At 40.3% G+C, this 21,580-nt stretch overlaps 1 protein-coding gene across 1 annotated transcript in view; it reads right to left on the minus strand.

Moving 5' to 3' along the window:
* Positions 1-20,275, minus strand: part of C6 (complement component 6) — a 25,731-nt gene extending 5,456 nt beyond the window's left edge. The window contains exons 1-16 of the mRNA XM_017823593.1: positions 19,866-20,275; positions 19,557-19,645; positions 18,196-18,353; positions 17,225-17,381; positions 15,098-15,242; positions 13,980-14,121; positions 12,993-13,131; positions 10,927-11,127; positions 7,638-7,878; positions 6,912-7,034; positions 5,804-5,970; positions 4,253-4,478; positions 2,936-3,107; positions 1,803-1,914; positions 1,250-1,382; positions 75-270 (exon numbers count right to left, since the gene is read on the minus strand). Of these exons, the coding sequence (XP_017679082.1) occupies positions 75-270; positions 1,250-1,382; positions 1,803-1,914; positions 2,936-3,107; positions 4,253-4,478; positions 5,804-5,970; positions 6,912-7,034; positions 7,638-7,878; positions 10,927-11,127; positions 12,993-13,131; positions 13,980-14,121; positions 15,098-15,242; positions 17,225-17,381; positions 18,196-18,353 (2,312 nt within the window). The 5' untranslated portion in view covers positions 19,557-19,645; positions 19,866-20,275. The remainder of the gene's footprint in view (positions 1-74; positions 271-1,249; positions 1,383-1,802; positions 1,915-2,935; positions 3,108-4,252; positions 4,479-5,803; positions 5,971-6,911; positions 7,035-7,637; positions 7,879-10,926; positions 11,128-12,992; positions 13,132-13,979; positions 14,122-15,097; positions 15,243-17,224; positions 17,382-18,195; positions 18,354-19,556; positions 19,646-19,865) is intronic.
* Between the last annotated feature and the right edge of the window lie 1,305 nt (positions 20,276-21,580).

The following is a 21,580-nucleotide window of genomic DNA, read 5'->3' on the forward strand; positions in this document are numbered from 1 at the left end:
AGTTCCAGCTAGCTAAAATAAACAGTGCTTTTCATACCAGCAATATAGAAACAGTGAAGTATCTGCAGGCATACTGACCTTTCTTACATGTAATAGCCCTTGAAATAGGAGGTATCCAGGACAGGTCTTTCTCACAGGTATACCTTGTGTGACCACTGACTATAAACCCAGCTTGGCAGCTCAGCTTCATGGTGTCTCCAATATTGTACTGTTGCTTAAATGGGGAAATTGTGACATTGTCAGATATTGGTGGCCTGAGGCATACTGAGGCTGTAATAAACAATAAAAAAAAACATAGTTCTTGTTGTGTTTATGGTGTGTGGAATATTTACAGCAAGTCATAATGCTTTATCTGAAGAGCCATATAAAGACATTCAGTAACACTGAACATTTGATTGACATTCAAAACCAATAAAAAATTAACACAATTAAGCCAAGAAATTTTCATTGCACTGCCATAGCCTTTAAAATATTTTTAAAGTAATAACTAAATAATTACAATAATGTTTCTAATGTATGCCAATGTGAGTAATTTAACTTTGCAGTTTAAAAATAGTAGGGATGGCATTAACAACACATTTTAATTTTTCTTTTGTAAATTAAACAAAATGACAATAGAAAGCTCCTAAGTATACTCAAGTAACTTTTTTTATGTTAAAATGAACACTAAGTCAATGAAATCACATCAAGTTCTAGAAAACTACTGAAATCTCTCCTGCTAGCAAATACAGGCCAGTTCTGATCTCTAAATCTTAACTGCACTATAAATACTTCAAGGCATTGATTTATAGTGGAGATTCTCAAGGCAGCCTGGGAGGTCATGGTTAAAGACACATCATCCATTTAATATAAAAAATAGTAGACAAATTTCTATACAAATAGTTTCTTCATCATAACTGTATCAACCTAAAGATATCTGAAGTCTGAAAACAAAAGGTGAGTCCTTTTGTAAAAGGTATTTAAAACTAGACAAGAGAAGGACCTCATAGCATCCATCTGAGAGTTCTCTAATGCACTGGATATTACAATATCCTTACAAAGAGCATAATAGTAACACTTCTGAATTGAAAGAGAACCGATGTAGTGACTCAGTATATTTTTGCCATCTCTACATGAAATACCCTCTTAAAATGCAACCTTTTCAGATGTCAGTACAGATTCTCTTGTTAAAACCTGTATTAAAATCTTTTTCATGTCTTTTTCTTTCACTTCTATTTTGTTACTGGGCTAAATTAGTTTCCTTTCTTACGTTGGCATTCAACATGTTGCTGTGTCCAGGTTTGATCTGGCAGACACCAAAGGTATTGATAGCCAATGAGGCTATAACCACTCACACAGGCAATTTCAACTTCTTCTCCCACAGCATACTGGTTCTTTTCATTCTACAAATAAAAAAAAAAAAAAAAAGAAAAAAGAAACCAGAAAGTCCCTCAAAAATCTATGGTAATGAGACTGGAAATTGTCAAAGGAAACAGTGGCAAAACGCTGATAAGATGTAATGAATTCGCTTTTCTTACCCTGGAATAGGAGTCATCCATTCACCAATATAATAAGTTTGTCCAGTTGCACTAACTGATGTCATGATTACAAAACAAGAATTCAAGGACCACTTGAAATGGGTTTTACCCTGACTTTCTTCAGTTGCTGATGTACTGTGGTGGATTAGAGTCCCATAGAACACCACATACATAGTAACACACTCACAAGCGCAATAGCTAGCTTGGATATCGGGCAAAGAAGCTGTAAAATTTCCCATGTCTGCAACTACTATACTTTGCTTCTGTATTGTTTTTCATGCTCACCCTGATAAAGCCATATTCTGGTGGGTCTGGCCTGGAACATCCAGACTCAGGTTCACCAGTCAAGACATTCTCTTCTCTTCTGGCTTCATCATCATTTATACAAGGAGCACCTCTGAAAAGGGAAAATTTGCTGTAAGGATGTATCTGAAGCATTGCTGTCACCAAATAACAATGGCAAAATGTCAGGAATGTTCGTCAGGAGAGATGCAAGTGTGTCCTGTCCCCCCTCCCTGACAGTGAGAAAACTTTATTCTGTCAAATAAAAGACTGTAGACAAAAAACTGCAGGTGTTGATAGGAGGAAGAATGTGAGAGCAATAAAAAAGTACTAAATACATCTATCAACATAATTAAATACATATTTTTATAGAGTAAGAAAAAGAGTCAAAGAACAGCATAACAGGAAGTCTCTAAGCAGTCCCTGTAATTCTGTTGCCACCAGGCAGTGGTTAAAGGAGGCTGGTCTCTGTCAGCATGGAGCTGTACAGCCCACAGGGTCTAACTGAGATGAATTACAAAGAACCGTGGAACCCAGTGCTTATAATCCTCTCCTGTTCTCTCTGGAATCTCCTCTGCAGCCACTACAGCAAGGATAGTGAAAATCTTGCTTCAGCTCTTGGTCCCAGCAGAAAGACTGAAGCCTTGCACTTGAAAATGAAAAAACCTAAGCCAGTTCGGGACTAGAATTTGAAGTTAAAACTATGCAAAACCAGTAAATCAGGCATACTTAAAGTGGGAATATGAAAAGCTTAGTAGCTTCATTGGAATTCTGAGCCTGTGTTCGGATATAAATTGCTAAGAGAAGAGGATGTGATAGTAAAAAACCGGAAATTGTGAACTCTCATGAACTAAAGCAGATGACTTTAGACAAAAAGCTGTGCAAAGCAGCATATGAGAACTGCAGGCATACTTCAGTATCCAATTCATCAGCAATTTTCTAGGAATAAACAATTAATAAAACCAAATTTGCATCAAGTTGCAGAGATTTTCAGACTTTTCCTTCTCTCTGCTCCACCACAAGAGTTCAGAGAGTAGTGTTGTCTGCTATTTCTCCTTGACAGTCAAAGAGCTACTCTGGAGGGCTTCTTAGTTGTCCCATGACTATGGACTTCTTTTGATCTACTATTTTCTTACCTGTCTGCGAACACAGAGACATAACAGTCCTCCACTTCTTCCCTCTCTCCTTCACATGGCTTCCCACCATTCATTGGGGAGGGGTTGTTACATTCTCGCGTCCTTCTTGTTTTGAAGGAAGCATCGCATGAAGTCCACTCAGACCAGCAACCCCATCTGCCATCTACAGCAACTGCAAGAAACAAAAGAAACACCATCTTTTGGCAGATCTGTACCATATACAATATTTCTTTTAAGGCCACATATAAGACAGATGATGGTAAATTCATAATAGCCTTTTTCAAAGGATTTAAAAGTGTTACGGTTAATAGAGTAAATTGTATCTAAAGTGCCAAGTTTTCCAAAAGGTGGCCACCCAAATTCCAAACTGCTTCATGAAAACCTAAAATATATCTACCCTTCTAGTTTTGATTGCAAGTAACATCCAAACCCAGCAGCAGCTTATTTTTTATTTTTATTGCACATACAGGTGTGTGAGTTTTCATGATGCTGACAACATTCTGAGATAGGTCAGTATTTAATGAGTTTTTAAATAAATATGAGCTCTAACACCATGTTTAAATCCCAAATCTACATCCCACACCAGTTAAATTAAAACACTACTACTACTGACTTCTCTTAACCCCTGGCATATGTTATCCGTACACACCCTTTCTTTACAGCATACAGTATACTTTCTACATCCATTTCTAACTGTGTATCTTCAGCTGTTTATTTCTTTCAAAATATTTCTTTATCACGATCAGATAATGAGACCTGTAGCTACATAAGTGACTTTCTATTCTGTCCACTTTTGGTCCTGGAATATAAACATATGTTTCCCATGGGTATGGCACTAGTGCCAATTTCATTCAAAAATGATTTTGCATTAAACTGTTCTTTAAGTTCTCCAGAACGATGATTATGTTCCCTCTCCTTATGACAACTGTGTTTTCCTTCTATACTATAATCAAAAGTTTTTATCTTCATTAGCCATTTGGTCCTAAGCATAATACACTATAGGGAAAACTAAGGAATGGTTTCTTAATTTTTGCATCAATAATCTTTGATCTCAACTTCACCCTTATCGCTGAACAACTCATTCATTATTATCTTAATCACGTAGCTAAGGAATCTTTTGTCTTATATCTTTTGAGATGTGTTTATTCAGTTTGATTCTTTTATCTTTAATCCTACCTTTATTCCTATACTTTGTGGACATTGGCATGTGGTAAGAAGTGCTATGGATTTAGTAAGGGAAGGTTATGTCAGATTAATCACTGACAAATGGATGCCAGAAGGACCATGTTTACATTATGACACCATCACCCCAAATACCTGATTTGTAGCCTGGAGCTCGTGTCTCGCAGTTTTTGCCATAGGTGCCAGCCTGGCACAGGCAAAGGCACTCTGTCCCAGAGAGCACAGGCCTGGCATTGTTTGGGCATGGGGCACACTGGCAAGGGTCAAACCTGCTCGCATATTCCCTCAGGGCTCTCCTCAGGTTGCGGCGTTTGGTCACAGCACACGGCACGTTCCTCACCAGATCCACAATGGGCGACACCTGGTAGACAAGTTCAGTAAGCAGCTACCTTAACATGGCAGGGTCCTTCTGGGTGTAGCAGAAGGATTTTAAAGGCACTAGAGCCTACATGTGAAGCTATATCACACAGGAGTTGGATATGTTGAAAGTTATGGATACTTTAAAGGAGCATGACAGTGCTATACATCTATATTATCCCATTCATACTGCTTTTATTATCCCATTCATACTGCTTTTTATATCCCCAATTTAGGGCTCTGTGAACCACAGGAAAATCAACCAAGTGGGATGTGGCTGAGGTCACCTGGTCTGTTCAGCCTGGAGGAGGCTGAGAGGAGACCTCATTGCAGTGACAACTTCCTCATGAGGGGAAGGAAGGGAAGACACTGATCTCTTCTTTGTTGTGAGCAGTGACAGAACCCAAGGGAATGGCCTGAAATTGAGTCAGGAGAGGTTTAGGTTAGATAATAGAAAAAGGTGTTTCACCCAGAGGGTGGTTGGGCAATGGAATACGCTCCCCAGGGAAGTGGTCCCAGCACCAAGCCTGATAGAGTTCAAGAAGCATTTGAACGATACTCTCAGGTAGATGGTGTGACTCTTAGGGATGGTCCCGTGCATGACTCGATGATCCTTCTGGATCCCTTCCAACTCAGCATATTCTGTGATATTATGTCTTAAAATTGAGGACACTATAGATGATATGGGGTTTGCTTACATCCAGAGTCTGCCATGTCAGACTTCCCTACACTGCTTTCAGGAGCACAGCAGATGCAGCGGGAGAAACCTCACTGCATGCTGCATTCAGGCAGGTTTTGCTTTTTGCCTCAAATGCTTTGCTTCTGCTGCTGAGGGGCTGCTGTGCCAGCCAGGGAGGGAGACAGCTCAGTGCACTCACAGGAGCAGTGGCATGCTGGGTTGAATGAGCAGGACAGAGACACAGGGGATTGCTGGTTTTTTTTCAGTTCACTAATTTGACATACTCTGCAACATATGCCTTACAAGAGAATGATTACAGGGGAAAAAAGCATTTCCAGCATCATGCACTGTTTTCCTGCACAGTAACTAACCCCTGCCCATGCCACCCTGCTGGTGCCAGAGCAATCAATTCATACTCCTCGGTCTTACTCCCACTGTCCACAGACCATGCAAACCTGCTGTGGCTTATAAACCCAAACAAGTAGTCCTAAAAAATATTTTGTATATTTATGTTAATCCTGTATGTATGTGCATTCATATCACACACAGCATCATCTCTATTTACATGAAAGAGCACCTGCAGAGCTCTCTGAAGAGCTGCTAACTCATGAATCATTGCTATCTCAGTGTTTTTCTTATTCTTCTCTTACCTCATAGTCAATCACCACAGGATTGTCCTTTGCTGATTCCAGCCAGTTTGTGAAGACTGTGTGTCCTGGAAAAGCTCCCTTTTTCTCCCAGGCCAAAGCTGCTGCATACTCTGACCTGCCACCTTTTACTAGGGAGACTGACCGTTCTGATGACTCCAAAATGGAACCTGAAATGGTTAAATAGTATTTTTAGACAATGGCCTCCAAAGACAGCGGATGTAACAACAGAGTTCTAAGAAAAAGTGTAAAAGGATATAAAAGAATACAGTAAGATTTATTTTTTGAAGCTACCCTTGGAAAAATGAAGTCTAAGCTTGGAAAAACAATCCCCACTATGACACTATGACAGCAGCCTGCCATAAGATTCCACTTGTGTTTGAGACATGAGCCATGGAGATATTCAGAACTGCATAAGACAGTCGTGGAAAATGCCTCCTCTAGAACACACTGCAAGGCAGGATATTTAGTCCTAGCTGTAAACACCTAAGTAACAGAAATTGATCAACTAATGAGGACAAAAATATGGTGGACAGGATGAAATCCCTATTCTTAGTGATGAAGAACATGACTCTTGCCATTCTTGTGGAAAATGCACCAGCTTTCTGCAGTTTCTGAGACACATTTCTGGCACTCCTATACCTAGATGTCTGCTTGGCATAAGGAAGGTGGGAGGGGAAGATCAGGTACTGTGTTGTTGCTGCCCAATTCTCTCAATGAGCCCTGATCAACCCTTAAAGAAGATCAGGGGCTCAGCTACGAACATCTATTTCTACTTGTGCTTATCTTCCAGTTTAGCATGCCCGGCCCTGGACCCAAGGCCATGGGGAATGTTTGTCAGATCCGTGACTGACTGGAGAGCCAGTGCCACGGGTTACCCAATAATGGTGTTCTAGAGCAGAGGAAGACTGCTCCTACACCATAATTTCATTTACAAGTAAGGTGATGATTTCAGTGCTTGCATCAGATGCAGACAGTGAAATACTGGCTCCTCTGACAGTGGTGGAAGAGTATCCATAGCTCAACAAAGCTGCTCATCTGGAGCAGCTGAGAGGGATGGTATCTCTCAGGGTAAGTAACAGAACATGGTCCTTGTTCTCATCATGGTCACCTTCATGTCTCACAGTCATCCTATTTGTGGTGCATCTGGTACTGACTTTCTTTTTCTTCCGGAAGAACACACGCTTGGTGGTTTCTGTTCGGACACACTCTGTTGATTCATCAATTGACAGGCCTAGAAATAACACAGAGCAGCAGCTTCATCACTGTAACCATGATATATGGCAGGCATCCTGCCCCCAGGTTCCTACATTGAGGTGACCCAGCAGGTTTCCGTGCTCCTCACCCACCACTGGAAACTTCACTTCTGCAGGCAACTGCTTCCCCAGGTACAAAGAGTGTTGGACTGATTTCCATTTCTGTGGTATTGCTTTTTCATTTTGACAGTGTGGCAGTCATGAGAAAATTTTAGAATAATTTCTAATGCATACCATAAACTTTATTAACTGTATCTCAAAAAGTATCACTTAGACCTCTGAGTCCCACACAATTCTATGCTGGAATACCTTTTTCTGGTGACCTGTGGTCTTTATCTGAATGTCTTAAGTGGCTTCCCTGAACACAGTGACATTTACCAAATAAAGAATCTCTTGAACTTTTCAAATTAAGACAGCATAGAGCAAAAATTTCTTCTTGCTCTGTATGTAGGCAGGGTGAGTAATTCCTATGTCTGTGACAGTCTAAAGAATTTCTTGCTGTTGAAGAATGTGGTGTAAGACCTAAAAGCAGTGATAAGAAAAACTGGTAAACAAATATTTTCTTGTTAAAGATTACATACCCGAGTTCTGCAGTTCCTCAGAGCTGTACTGGTAAAGAATGTCATAGGAACCACCCATCTTCCCAGAGGTGTAGTAATGAGTGCCAAAGTCATCAAATATTCTGCTGTATAAAGCATAGTTGTACTCCAGGGGCAGGTGGTTAAGTGCTTTTAGAAAGACGTCTGAGAGATGCAGATCTGATTCTTTCATTGTGAAGTTTGCAACAGAAATTACTTTATGGACTCTAATAAAGTTGGAATTCTAGAAATAAGAAAAGGGCAGTCTTAGCACCTTCAGAGGGAGTTAAGTGCAGAAAGTAGAGGAACCAAGAGTATATCCTGATATACGTTGCAAGAACTAAATAATCCTGTATATCATGATGCTCTAACCATGAACAAACTAGCTGTGGGTTTTCCAAGAGTTCTGTGAGGTTCTTGAAGGCTTCCTTACATTTTCGGAGTATATAGCCAATATTCCAATATTTATATTCCAATAAAAAAATAGGACTCATCAGGCAAATACCAATCCAAAAGGATTCTTGCCATAAAAAAATTCACCAGCAATTGATCAGACAACCACAAGTTTCAGAGGAAAAGCTTCACCTTATAATGATCTATGGGTTATTTGCAACTAATCTGGAAGTGAGTATTTTGGATCCTAACTCACTGTTATAAAGTTCCACAATTTATCAATCTACTAAAACTAAAATGAAACTGTAGGGTTAAAGACCTTATTGAGTTCAGGTGTCAAGCTGTTAATGAGAGGTAAAAAGAGAATGTTCAAATGCTGGGAACATGGAATCATACGATATCCTGAGTTGGAAGGGACATCTCTTACATGTAGGGAAAAATATATGCTTTTGAAAGAGCTTGTTGTGTTTTTTCAATGCTAGAGACTGTTTATGTGGGAGTTGAACTAAACAGAAAGGAAAGGAATAGCAAATACTGAAAAAAGGGATTTCTAAAGTGAAAAAGGAAACTGATATCCCAAGGCCAAAGCAAAGAGATCAAGAGAAAAAGCAGGGGCAGGAAACAGGAGCAAATGACCAAACAGCAGATACGAAAGATTCATTATAAAGCACTTTATACAATTACTTATTTATACATTGCTTCTTCTGTTGGATTATGATGCTCTTCTCCACCACACTTTCTGAATTTTGAGCAGTGCCAGCTAACATTTCAGTTATGACACGAAATTCCAGATCACTTTGATTCTAAATTGATTCTAATATTGATTCTAAATCCTTAGTTGATTTTACCATGCACTTGCATGCAAGCTGGGCAATCCCAGGCATGAGTACAGACTGGGAGAAGAACCCATCAAGAGCAGCCCTGGCAAGAAAGACTTGAGGGTGCTGGTGCATGAAAGGCTGGACATGAGCTGGGAATGTGCAGTCACAACCCAGAAAGCCAAATGTGTTCTGAGCTGCATCCAAAGCAGCGTGGCCAGAAAGTCAAGAGTGGTGATTCTGCCCCTCTACTCTGCCCTTGTGTGACCCCACCTGGAGTTCTGCATCCAGGTCTGGGGTCTTTAGCACAGGAAAGACATGGGCCTGTTGGAGTGGGTCCAGAGAAGAGCCAGAAAAAGGATTAGAAGGCTGGAGCACTCCTCCTATGAGCACAGAATGAAAGAGTTGGGGTTATTCAGTTTGGAGGCCTTCAGGGAGACCTTACTGTGAGCTTTTGGTGCTCAAGGGAGGTTTATAAAAAAGATAGGGACAGACCTTTGAGTAGGGTCTGCAGTGGTAGGACAAGGGGTAATGGTTTCAAGAGGGTAGATTCAGACTATATATAAAGATGAAATTTTTTAGGATAAGGATGAAACTTTGGTTCAGATTGCCTTGAGAGATGGTGGATGCCCCATCCCTGGAAACATCCAAGGCCAGGTTGGACGGGGCTCTTATCAGCCTGGTCTTGTTGAAGGTGTCCCTGCTGACTGCAGGGTGGTGGGACTAGATGGTCTTTAAAAGTGTCTTGCAACCCAAACTATTCTATCATTTTATGATTCTATGATTAAAGGACCAGAAATTAGGAAGACATACTGGAGGACCAGACAACTTAGCTCTAAAGAAAGTTTCTGGTAAACAAACATAAACTTAAAAACCATCAAGTTTTCTTATATCTTCCATGTCAATATGGAAAAAGGCATAAGTGGTTAGGACCTTCTAAAGACCCTGGAACGTTCAGGTGAAACTTTTATGTACACAGTTTAACATATAGGTCTGAATGTGACCTCATAAAGCCCAGGTAAGTTCCCCCTCCTTTTAAGTTATCAATATAAACTCCTATTTGCACTATTTAGGAAAGTATTAAAAATTCCTTTTTAGGTCTCTCAAACATACATAAGTACATATCTTTCTACACACACCCATTAATAAAATTTATACAAATATTACTTATTTATTTACATACACACACGTGCGTACATACACACACACATACAGGCTTACTGTATGATACAGCAGAGAACATGAGGAAGACTCAAAACTCCTGCTATGGATCCACTAAGAAGGGATTTTAACTTGCGTTGTCTTTAGCCAACACCAGATGAAATTATTGGTGGGTTTATGTTATTTTATAGAATCATGGAATGGTTTGGGTTGGAAGGGACCTTAAAGATCATCTAGTTCCTCTGCCCTTCCCCCCTCCATTCTAGTTGCATTAGAACTTCTGGGTTTCAACAGTCCTTAGATTTGTTCAGTCCTGTGGCCTTTCCCATAGCCCATCCTTTATTGCTTTTAAACTATAAAAGTACATAATTTTATACTCCGTAGTATTCACTTGCATTAAAAGTGCAGAACCTTAAGGAAAAATGTTTTCTGTTGAGAGAAACTTTTCTGTGGATGTGTTATTTCTGAAATCATCTTTATGAGCAAGTGTGTCTTGGCTAACACGAGACTCCAATATGCAAGTTAGTTACCACATAAAGAGCTAATGTAGATTAATACTTAATACATGCATATGTATAACATTAATGAGTGACATTCCTTTATTTTTAGAGTTGTCTGCTACTGTTAGGTATTGTGCCCTCTTAATCTATAATTAGGATAGGAAAAGGAGTGGCTTACCCAATCTGTTTTTTTAAAATGGAATAAGCCTATGATTTCTGTACTAAACACAGAAAACCATGTTGCATTATAGAAGGTATGTTGCAACCAAGAACATCTTGTGGTATCAGAAGAGGAATTTTCTAATGTATAATTCTAGTGGGCCAATGCCTTGATAAGGAAAGTAGCCTTCGGTAGCTCAGTTCTGAAATGACCAGACAGAAATCAATCGAAAGAGAGAAACTAAGACAAGATTTAATTACCTTTTCATATGAGGCTTTAATAGCTTTCTTGAAGGAGGAAGATGATGTAACTTGAACCCGCGTCTTTTTTGAGAATAAAAGTGGTATACCAGAAGATCTTCGAGCACCATGACTGGATGAACTACTTCGAGAAACAGTATCACCCAGGGGAGTTAAATCCTTGTAGAAGTCTGATGTGACATCATCCTCTTCATCTACTACCTGGAGATTCAGTAAAGCAAAATACATTTGCCCAGACAATAACCTAAAGCAGAAGCCTATTAAGAAATGAATTCTTGATTTCTTTTTGTTTTTCTATTAATGGCAAAAACATGTCTGATTATATGAGACCCGGAAGTAAGCTATGAAACTGTTCTGAAAATAAAAGATGAGGCTGAGAAAGGCTAATACGCACGATGAACACAAGAAGCAGACATTCTAATAGGCATTTGTATAACAACAACAACAAAAAAACATGTAACACTTTCTTGTAAAATTCCCCACCCCCATGCCCCAAAGTTTAGGAATAATTTCCGACAAGCATTTCAACATACTTTTGAAAGAATTTCAGACATTCATGTTATGTCCACACTATGACTACTTTCCAGCCCTGTGGCTTCTAGCTTGATGTTTTCTGACCTTTTCTCTTAATTCCCAGCTAGAAGAATGAATAGGTTTCCAGAGGAGAGCCTTAGAGTATATTTGGAGTGTTTCACCCATACTACATGATGGTCTAAGTGCAGGTGACGAGGAACTGTGAGCAAACCCGCCTAATCAAGTTGATAAACCTTAGTGGGGGTATTGGGCAAAGCACCAAGACAACTTTAGCATCAGATTAGAAATTACTTATTTTCCAAAATTCAGGCAAATCCCTATGGAATTTTGAAAGATGTGATTTTTTTTTCCCTCCTCTAGACTTGTTTAATTAATAGGGCTCCTAAGGACCTTTGGAGGTGAGGTGGTCCATTCTCCCAATACACTTCTGTTTTACAAGTCATACACCAGAGTTCCAAGAAGAAGGTCTGCTCCTTCTATAAGGACACTTCTATACCAAAAGCTGCTCTAAATGTTAGAAGATACAGATGCATTCTCAAAGGTGAGATTCACAAACTCTTAATAGTCCTGCAAATTGACATAAGTAACTTAATGAACCTCACAGCTATAAAGAGACCTGGGCAAACCAAGGATTGGTTTTCCCCTCTGAATATTTCTGCCCACAGTAATTTTTCTCCATTATTGACAAAGTCTACATGTCATGGCCGATTTAACTGCAGTTTCTATTGAGCATAGTAAGGTATCCTTTGTTCAGTTGCTCCTGTTAAAGTAATTCTAACACCACACAATTGTGACAAAACCCAGGAGTTCAGTTTTCATCCATTAGTTGAGCTTTTTTCCTCGACCTGCACTCTCTCCTCAGTGCAAAATACCTATTGGCTTCAGGGCCTGCCCATATGTATACAGCCAGATGTTGTGCCCCAAACATATTATTCAAAGTACTTTCTAAATATCAATGTGTAACAAAAAATGACAAATCAGTAGTTCCCAGATTTTTTATGATATACAAACCAGGTTCATTTTGCCCTTGACCTGTCCTGCAAGCCTCCTCTCCCAAACGTGGTGTCTGCCTTCTTTCTTTGCTGCTCTGTGAAAGGGCTCAGCACGGAACAGGTGGAACTGAGGGGTTGAAATGGCTCAGGGAGGAACTCTGTCCCAAGGCTGACAGGAAGGAAGCTGGAGTTAGGAGCTGCAGCCTTTTGTACTTCAAGGATACAGTAGTGATGGTAGAATAAGCTTTGGACTTGAACAAGCCTCTGGCTAGATGATGTCCTTGGCACCAAATCAGAACAAAGACACATCCAAAGCCACAGGGAAGCAGGAGAAGCTCAAATCAATCATGTTGACTCTGATATATGATTCAGTGAGCCACAAAACATATCCCACTTCCACACATCAACTGAGGCATGTTCAAGCCTCACCAGGTTGAGAAATCTTGTCCTAAAACACAGTACTACCTAAGACTTGAGCACATAATTTGGATTGGGGTTACAGCAAGGGCTTTTTAGCTAGGAGCTGCTGCTTGAGAGTACCTGAAAGCTGACAGCCTCCAGATTTGCTGGGACACGATATGATTTCCTCGTCTCATTGTGCTTCACTGTTGTGCAGTGTCCTCCATTGAATGAGTTGCCAAGGACTTCCCCTCGGCTCTCTCCTGCCAGAATGTGAAACCTAACAAAAAATTATTTCCAGAGATTAAACAACCCCAGAAGGACATACGGACTTGAAACATTTCATGATATATAGATATATTGAAGCTTTTGTAGGAGCATAAGCATCTGGGTTGTGTTACTGCCTTCAAAGAAACTCCTTTACAAGAACTTTTCATTCACATTGAATTCACCTGAAAAACGCAGTAGCATCAATGCAGTTTCCTACCTCCAGCACTATCTCATCCTACTGATAATCCCAATGTCAGCATGAGACAGTCAGTCTTAAACAGAGAAAGACCTAAAAACACTCTGGGAAAAAGAACAAGCAGTTGTTCATTTCTACCATAAATGATATTACTGGAGCACACTGAGATGAAAATTCAATTAAAAATGCAAGACTCCGTGGGACGGGCATCCCATGTTTAGAGTTTATACTGCTTAAATTAGTAGCCTGGAAGGGGTTGGTATCATGTGAAACATAACACAGACGAACAACAGTTTTTGAGGAACATCCTCAGAATTTCTGAAGTACTTGACACGGTGCATGGGCAAGTATTTCCAAGAGTTGGAAGTTTCCCATACATGATATTTTGGCTGCTGTGAGACGGGACAGGTTGCTCAGAGGCAGTGCTCCCTGACAGGTCTTCATCTGCTACACCAGCAGTGCCAGAGTAACACTGGAAGATGCAGCAGGCAAGTCCTAGTCTGATGGTTTTATTGTATTTTTATAATTTCTTGATAATTTTAATTTGAGAGATTACATGTTTGAATGAATACTCTCACATGCTAGCTGGGAATTATCTTCTTTATGTAAATTAGTGAGATAACAATCTTAAGTTTATGAAAAAATAAACAAACTTGGCTTACCCACTGCCCATTAACTGCACACCAGGGATGCTCTCATACTTTCGGTTACACACAGTCTTTTTCCTTCCACAGTTTCTTTCATCAGAGTTGTCCCCACAGTCATTTTCTCCATTACATTCCAGGGTTTTTGAAATACAGTGACCTGCACCAGAGAAACAGCAACAGCAAGGATTCATCATGTCTGAATGCAGAAAAGGGCAGTCTTATCTTTTCCCATAGTAAAAGTGTGAACTTGCCGTAGATGTCAGCAGTGAGGCACTATAATGCCTGGATTATTCCAATTTAGAAATGGTTGTTTCAATTCTGCCAGTTTTGTCTTGTTTTGAAGCCCGCAAAGGCTTAATCTTAAGTTTGGTAAAAGAATGTGTGGATAAAGTTTCTTTAGGGCTAATCAGGTATATTTAAATTGAAGCAAACAAGAAATTGCCACAAGCCTAATAAAAATAGTGAGAATCTGTGTTCAGAGAAACTCTATAGGTATGCTTGTACATGAAAAATTTGTGCAAAGAAATATTGTCAGTGCTACTGTTTAGCTATCATGATCATAGTGACATGCCAGGCTAGATATTGCATTTTTAATTCATGGCCAGTCTTCGCGAATGAAGATTTGGGAAAGGTCTTTACTCTTCAAGCCTGCACAGTGGATTTTTTAGGTGAGACACAGTGTGCACTGAACGGAGCCCACCCTTTAATCCCGAGGTTCATCTGCCGGGGCCGAGCGAGCTTGGACGGTGGCAGTGAGGTCCTCAGGACGTAGGTTTGTTTAGAGTGACCTTCTCTTAGATGGATGGCCTTACAGTGCTGATGAGCTCCATCTGCCCAGGGAAGTCCCCTGACCAGGAATCAAACACGGGCCGCGGTGGTGAGAGTGCCGCATCCTAAACACTAGACCACCGGGGGCCCCGCATTTTTAATTACTTACAAAAGAAACTGTAAACATAAGCTTCTACCAAGCCATATAAAATCATTACACAGGCTTTTATCCCTGGTCCCTCTTCCCTGGAATTTATGCACGGAATGTGAAAGATCTGGATCATTTGGATCTTTTTTGTCTCAGTGTCCAATCTTTTGACTGCAGTTAAACAATGCAGCAGTTAAACAATTAAGATGATCATTACCACTTTCACACTGAAATTTATTCTTGCAATCAACTTCCACTATGTTGCAAAGCTTAGTTGGGAAGCATGGGCGGGAATCCACCAGTGGCTCGGTACAGGCCTGACCCCCAAACTGGGATGGTCGCAGGAGTGTCCGGGTACGAAACTGCAAGGCAGAAGAAATAACCCAGGGTTGTTTGTGTGAGCAGGTTTTGTAGCTCCAGGCAGAGCCACACGCCTCAGTGCTGCTGAAGATCAGTCAAAACCAGAGCCCTGAAGGAAATAATCAGTTATTCTTGTCCTTATATTCTACCATTCCAGGTAAGGCAGGCAGGGAATTGACATCCAAGAGCATCAATAGCCCTGATGGAGCATACATGATTAAATAGTAGATAACCTGGTCTTCAGCACTGAAGGAATCAAAGGTTCAGTCTCTCTATCTTCAGTTTTAAATGTACAGAAAGAAAGTGTGTGTGAACAAGCTTACAGAGATTTTTTCCTGTTCTTTATCATCTCTATTGAAATAGAAATAGTCTGCACAGTGCCATGTATCCCCTAACCAGCTGACTTGGTTCCCACATGTGGGGCCCCTTGTCCAAAGAGCACTGGATGACTGGGGAGTACAAAAATGATTTTCTGGAAAATTTCTGTTACTAAAAAAGATCTGGGAGCAAAATCTGCAGCTCACTGGGTTTTCTTTCTCCAAGTCAGTACCCTCCATGCAGAACAATAAAGCTGAAGGATTCTAGACAAAGCACTTCAGATATGTTTTCCACTTAACTTCAAGGGACTTCTGGTGAGATCTGTCTGCATGTGACTGAACAGTTCCATCTCTAAGAATTCTTTCCATTGAAAAGCATGGTCCCTTGCAGACTTCTGTCACTTCCCTCCCTGGAGACAAAAAATGGAGGAAGATTCTAGAACCAGTAACCAAGTGACTATAAAGGGAGAGTGTGGGGAACCACACCAGAAAGGCTTTCAGGCCTCAGAGGATGCTTCTTTGTACTCCATGCCAGATCCATAACACTATATTTCCATAACACTGACTATATTATTTGTGTGAGCTCCCATTTCTTCATCCCTCTCCCTCAGTGGGAACTTGCTTGCACTAGTCTTCACTCTTACCTTGTAAATCACATCCTCCATTCTGTTGGTTGTTAAGGATCACAAGCAGTGATCTTTATAGTTTGGAGGGGAAAATGGATTATAGTCCAAAAAAGCACCTTTTGCTTGAAGAAGCATATATGTTGCATCAATACTTAAAATTAGTAAAAATTAATGTTTTTATATATGGATGCAAGGTAAGACCCTCAGATTTTAAGGGGATATTGAAATCAGTTCAATTGAGAAAAATGCTCCCTTCCAGCTCTTCAAACTGCCTGTCTCCCAGTCTCTCACTGTTTCTCCTGCTCTGCCCTCACACTGTCCATCTCAGTTGCAAGACAGGAAGTTGTGGGTGGCTCACATCTCACATCTAGAACAGCTTTCTCACTCTGTATGGGCATCAGAAAGTAATATATGTAAGATATACTTATGATGTCTGACAGGTGTTTCAGGATTGGTTTTCAAGAACTGATTTCTGAAGCTGTGGGGTACATTCAGAGAGCTGTAGGCTGTGTCTGCACAGGACCTCAGAGCTGCTATCATGGTCAGCTTCAAACCTCAGACCCACCAGACATATAACTACCCCAAACAATCTGCACTTCACTTCCCTCTACCCTCTACAACCTTAGATTTGACAGGGTTTGCTTGTTTCTATAGTTCAAATTCACTTGAACATGACTTTTCACTTCTTCCCTCTCTACTGTCTCACCTCTAAGTCTACCATCAGTCAACAGACAAAAGCCGAAGAGGAAAAATCACTGTCTAGGACTTTGTCCTACAGAGAGTAAACATTTGCACCTGGGTGGTTTTTTGTGTATACTGTGAAGGTTGGGGGAATGGTGCTCTGTATTTCTTAATAGCAACCTCAAACTGATCCTGACTATAAGATACAGCCTGAGCATTTCTAGCCAGTGGGGCTTAGGATTTGTTGGCTAACTGTTTTCAACAGATGATTAAATTCTATTTTTCTTGCTTTAGAACATACAGAATGATATGGTTAAGCTGAGATGCCATAACTTGCTCTTGCTTAAACAGTCTACCTACTTGTTTTTTAATGCAAGGGTCACATTCTGACCAAGGGCCAAAGTCTCCAAGCTGACAGTTGATAGGACATGTTTGCTGGTTACATGCACGAGATTCCTGCTTTTTGCACAGCTGGTCACAGAAGTTTTGGCTATAATATTCATCCATTCTTATTTGCCTAAAAAAAAAAATTAACAAGTTATCCTAGGAAAGAATAGACAGATTGTAGGTGTTCTTTAACTGTGGGTGAAAGCTGACAAAGTTATTTGAGCCCAGCTAAAAATGTTGAGACATAATATGCAGTTGCAGAATGTTGATTACAAGAAAAACCCAAATATGTCTGAAGTTTAAAGAGCAATTCTTTTTGATTCATGTCACTTCAGACATCCCAGAGGACAGGTACAGACAGAGCCAGGAGGAAAAGAGGGGATTTATCACAAGTTTAGATTATACTACAGAGCTGCATCCAATCTGATGCTGCTGAATCTTTTTTTGACTTTAACTGTTGTCATAAAACTAATGGTGCAGGGAGGAAGTTTCTGCAGGCTTGCCATGCAGGAGGTCACCCCTCCCATGGCAGTGTTCTGTGCTGGATAGAGCTCCCACCACAGGGCACTGAATGCCAGCCGTGTGTGCTTGCAGGGGCTGAATTCAAGGACCTGGCTGTACTCACTATGTATATTTCCAGACACTGGTTTGTTTGGAAGCACTGTACCATAGAATTATGGAATGGCCTGGGTTGGAAGGGGTCTTAAAGATAATCTAGTTCCAATCCCCCCACCACGGGCAGTAATGTTCTACATACATAATTTTGTAATTTTAAAGTCTTGCAATTAAAAGATGATTATTTATCTGGTAAACACTTGAACATGACAATTTTTCTCAGCATACTGTGGAAGGCAGAGCTTCAGACACAGGTCCCCCTTCCCAGAACTGGTATTTTCACAGAGAATAAACAGAAACATAGAAGTACTGAGATAGCTTGGCCCTACCTGTGCCTGGTCTGTGTGCCATAATTGCAGGTTTGTGAACAGGCAGACCATGGCCCCCACGGGTAATGTTCACAGTAGCACCCCTGGCTACTCCCAGTCAGCAGGCTCAGCAGGACCAGGTGCATTAGCAGAGTCTTGTCCATGGTGAACGTGTCCATCTACAGCACACGAACAGGCAACAAACACTCAAAAACCTATCACAGTCATACCAGTATCCTTACAGAGATGTCTTTTCCAATATGCATATAAATCTGCTTCACAACACAAAGGCACTAAAGAGTGCATCTAGAAAGGGGCAATCACACATTTAGCAGTAATTCAGTTCATAACTTTGAGAACCAGAAGTCACAATGGTTTTTTTGGCCACTTATTTATCAGGAGTACTAACCATGACTGTGCATGGTTTCTATTTTAGAAGTTGCTCATAAATCATTTTGAATGTGACAAATAAAGACGTGCTATTGTTCTTCACTGCTTAGAAGTATTCTCCAAAATATTTTCTAGATATAAAAACATGAAAGAACTCTTCCTAAAAAGCATGTAAAACAACAAACAAGATCATAAAAGTAAGTAGCCCCATCTATTAGCCTGTAACCAATTCATTTTCACATGCCTTTAAGCCCTCCTCACATAAGTGTTTTAGTGCAGTGAATCTTCTCTTCTCAAAGTTTTGATTAGCCTGTTGAAACTGCAAACCATCAATATTCAAAGCTCATCTGAATTTTCTACCTGCAGTAGAAACAGAACATCTAGCCTATTTCTCACTTCAGCAGTCAAGCAAACGTTATTTGATGAGACAGAAGGTTATAGGCAGTCTTTAGGAAGTAATAACACTTAGTAAACTTAAAAAAAAAAAAATTTGCAGAAAAAATATTTATCCCCTCTCGTCATGAGATGGAATCAACACTAGATTTGATAGGTTGTTACAGTAGAACATTATAATTTTGGTTTACCTCAAAAAAAAACAAAACCCAATAGGAAGTTTCAAAACCAAGGTATTTATTTTAAAACAATACTCAAAAATATTTAATTTTGAAAAGTTTGAAATTAATTTTGAAATTGTTTTCTACTTTAGGTTTTTGGGCACATATGCTATTCTGATTTTGACACCTTCCTGAGAAAAAAATGACATTTCATCAAGTCAAAACATTGCTTCTTCCCTTAGTAAAGAAAGGCAGTAAGTCTTCACACAGCTGCCATAGTGAGAAGTACTTTTTACACAAAAAACTCACCAATGAACAAGTCTTTCAGAGAGATTTAAGTATAATTAAATCCAAAATATGGTAAAACTGAAGACAGAGAAAGGCGCAGTCCTACCAGAGGACCAAGAAGAGAACAGATATTACCTTTTTTTCCCTTACCTGAGTTCTGGCTTCTTGCACCAACAATGCCAGCTTAGAAAAGTGATGAAGTCCTATAGAACAATTGCCTTCTTCATTCCTTCACTGTGCTGCATGTAGAAAAACACTGTTTATCCCCATCAGTGAGCAAAACACCAACCAGCGCATCAGAAGCGTATCGACAGCCATAAAAATACATGAGAGAGGTAATTCAAAATCTTAAAGAAAAAGCAAAACAAAACCCACCGAAGACTTCTCCATATGTCTTGCAACCTGTGTGCATTGAAGCCAACAAAAAAACCCCAAACAACCCCTACATTATTGACTTACCGTAAGACAGTCAGCTGCAAAGTCAGCCTACTTTGCAGACTGGTGAGACCTTGGTGTGGTTTGCTGCAGTCTTTGAAATGAAAGGCTGGAGAGTTTGTTTGATTTGGTTATTATTTAATGAAAGCAGATCGATCTGGTGGCAGGAATGGTCAGAAAAAACCAGCCTCTCCACCTGCACCCCTGGAGGTATGTTCTAAAGAATTGTGGAGGAACAGCTCTTCATACAAACGCAGCTGCCCAACATGAGCTGAGGAATCAAAACACATTTGCATTAGGTCATAGTGGCTCAGTGAACTTTAGGTCTCCTTGTGCTGCCTGATAAAGCTGCACAACCTTTCTGCTCTCAGTTTGAAGGCAAGAGAGCGAGAATTTGATAAAAAAGCTCATGCTCACAATTCATTACTGCTTTCATCAGGAAATGTCCTGGCCAAGGCAAAATACCTGCCTGCTCTTGCACCATCTCTGCAAAAGTCAGGCTCCCAGAGAAAGCAAAACTCCAAATACAGTTGGGGTTATTTACAGCTCTTCGCCTTTTGCCCTCGGTGGTGAGCTCTGGGCACTGACCCTGGGGAAGTGCTGCCAGCGGGCAAGGACTGCTTAGAGCCTCTGTCCTGCAACATGGGCACGACCCCATGACTGAGGTGCCAGGGTGGGAATTAAAATGGAAAATGAGAGGATACACCCATGCAGAAAAGAAACAATAATGAAAAGCACAAAACAAGGAACTAGTTCACCCTAAAAAAAATAATCAAAGTATGGAACAGAACTCAAAAGCTCCCAAATACGCAGCATGGATCCCATCCAGAGAGCAATGTTGCATTGAATCCCTCTTCTCTCTGTTATACTGGCAGAAACATGTCAAGACATCAGAGTCCTCAAAACATATTTTCCAATTTGTTGGGATCTAAAGTCATATATATCCTTGAAAAAGAAAAACAACTCAAGAACTTCCTGCATTGCTTCATGTCCAGTTGCTTTTGCAAGTTTTTTTTCGATTCTGAGTTGGCCAAGAACTGTTGTTACACAACTTGAGCATACAATTAGCAAACCAATGTTCTGCCAGATCCTTATTACATTGTTTAAACTTGTCATGGGAAATCAAAATAGTCATCACTGGCTCCATCATTGCTGCTGGGTGGGATTTTTAAAGTTATTTGAAAAATACTGCATTCTACCCTTCAAGAGGCCTCTTCTAAGCCTCAGCACTGCCAGCTCACTGAGGGCAGCTTCTCCAGTCCCACTGGGACCCCAAAGAGTAGATGCCTGGTTTCTTCAAGCCTTGTAGAAACAAACTACACCTGTGAGCTTCAAGTCAGTGTTCACAGTAATGTAAGACAGACAGCTAGAAGCTTCTAGCTGAGAGACTACTTTTACACTTTTTATTATCAGGAAAACAAGGAGTCACTAAAGAGTTTTTAAATTTTAAAAGGATTACAAAGGAAAGGATTACAAAGGCACATCACACAGTGTACAAGTAGACTGTGCCATTTGTAATTAGAGAACAAGCTGGCAGGCAAGCACCACAATTAGCATTATCAGAAATATTAAGTGGATACAGGCACTGATAGACTTCTCACCAAAGCCAGGGCTTGAGGACAGCATGAGTACACTCATACATCGGAGTTCATGTGAACTTAACTCAGTTGCCTGAAACTGATGGGCCACTGCAGCAAAGAGCACTGCTTGGGCTAACTCACATTTTGGCAGAACTGCAT

Source organism: Lepidothrix coronata, unplaced genomic scaffold (genome assembly GCF_001604755.1).
Source record: "Lepidothrix coronata isolate B3197 unplaced genomic scaffold, Lepidothrix_coronata-1.0 Scaffold104, whole genome shotgun sequence".
Lineage (NCBI taxonomy): Eukaryota > Metazoa > Chordata > Aves > Passeriformes > Pipridae > Lepidothrix > Lepidothrix coronata.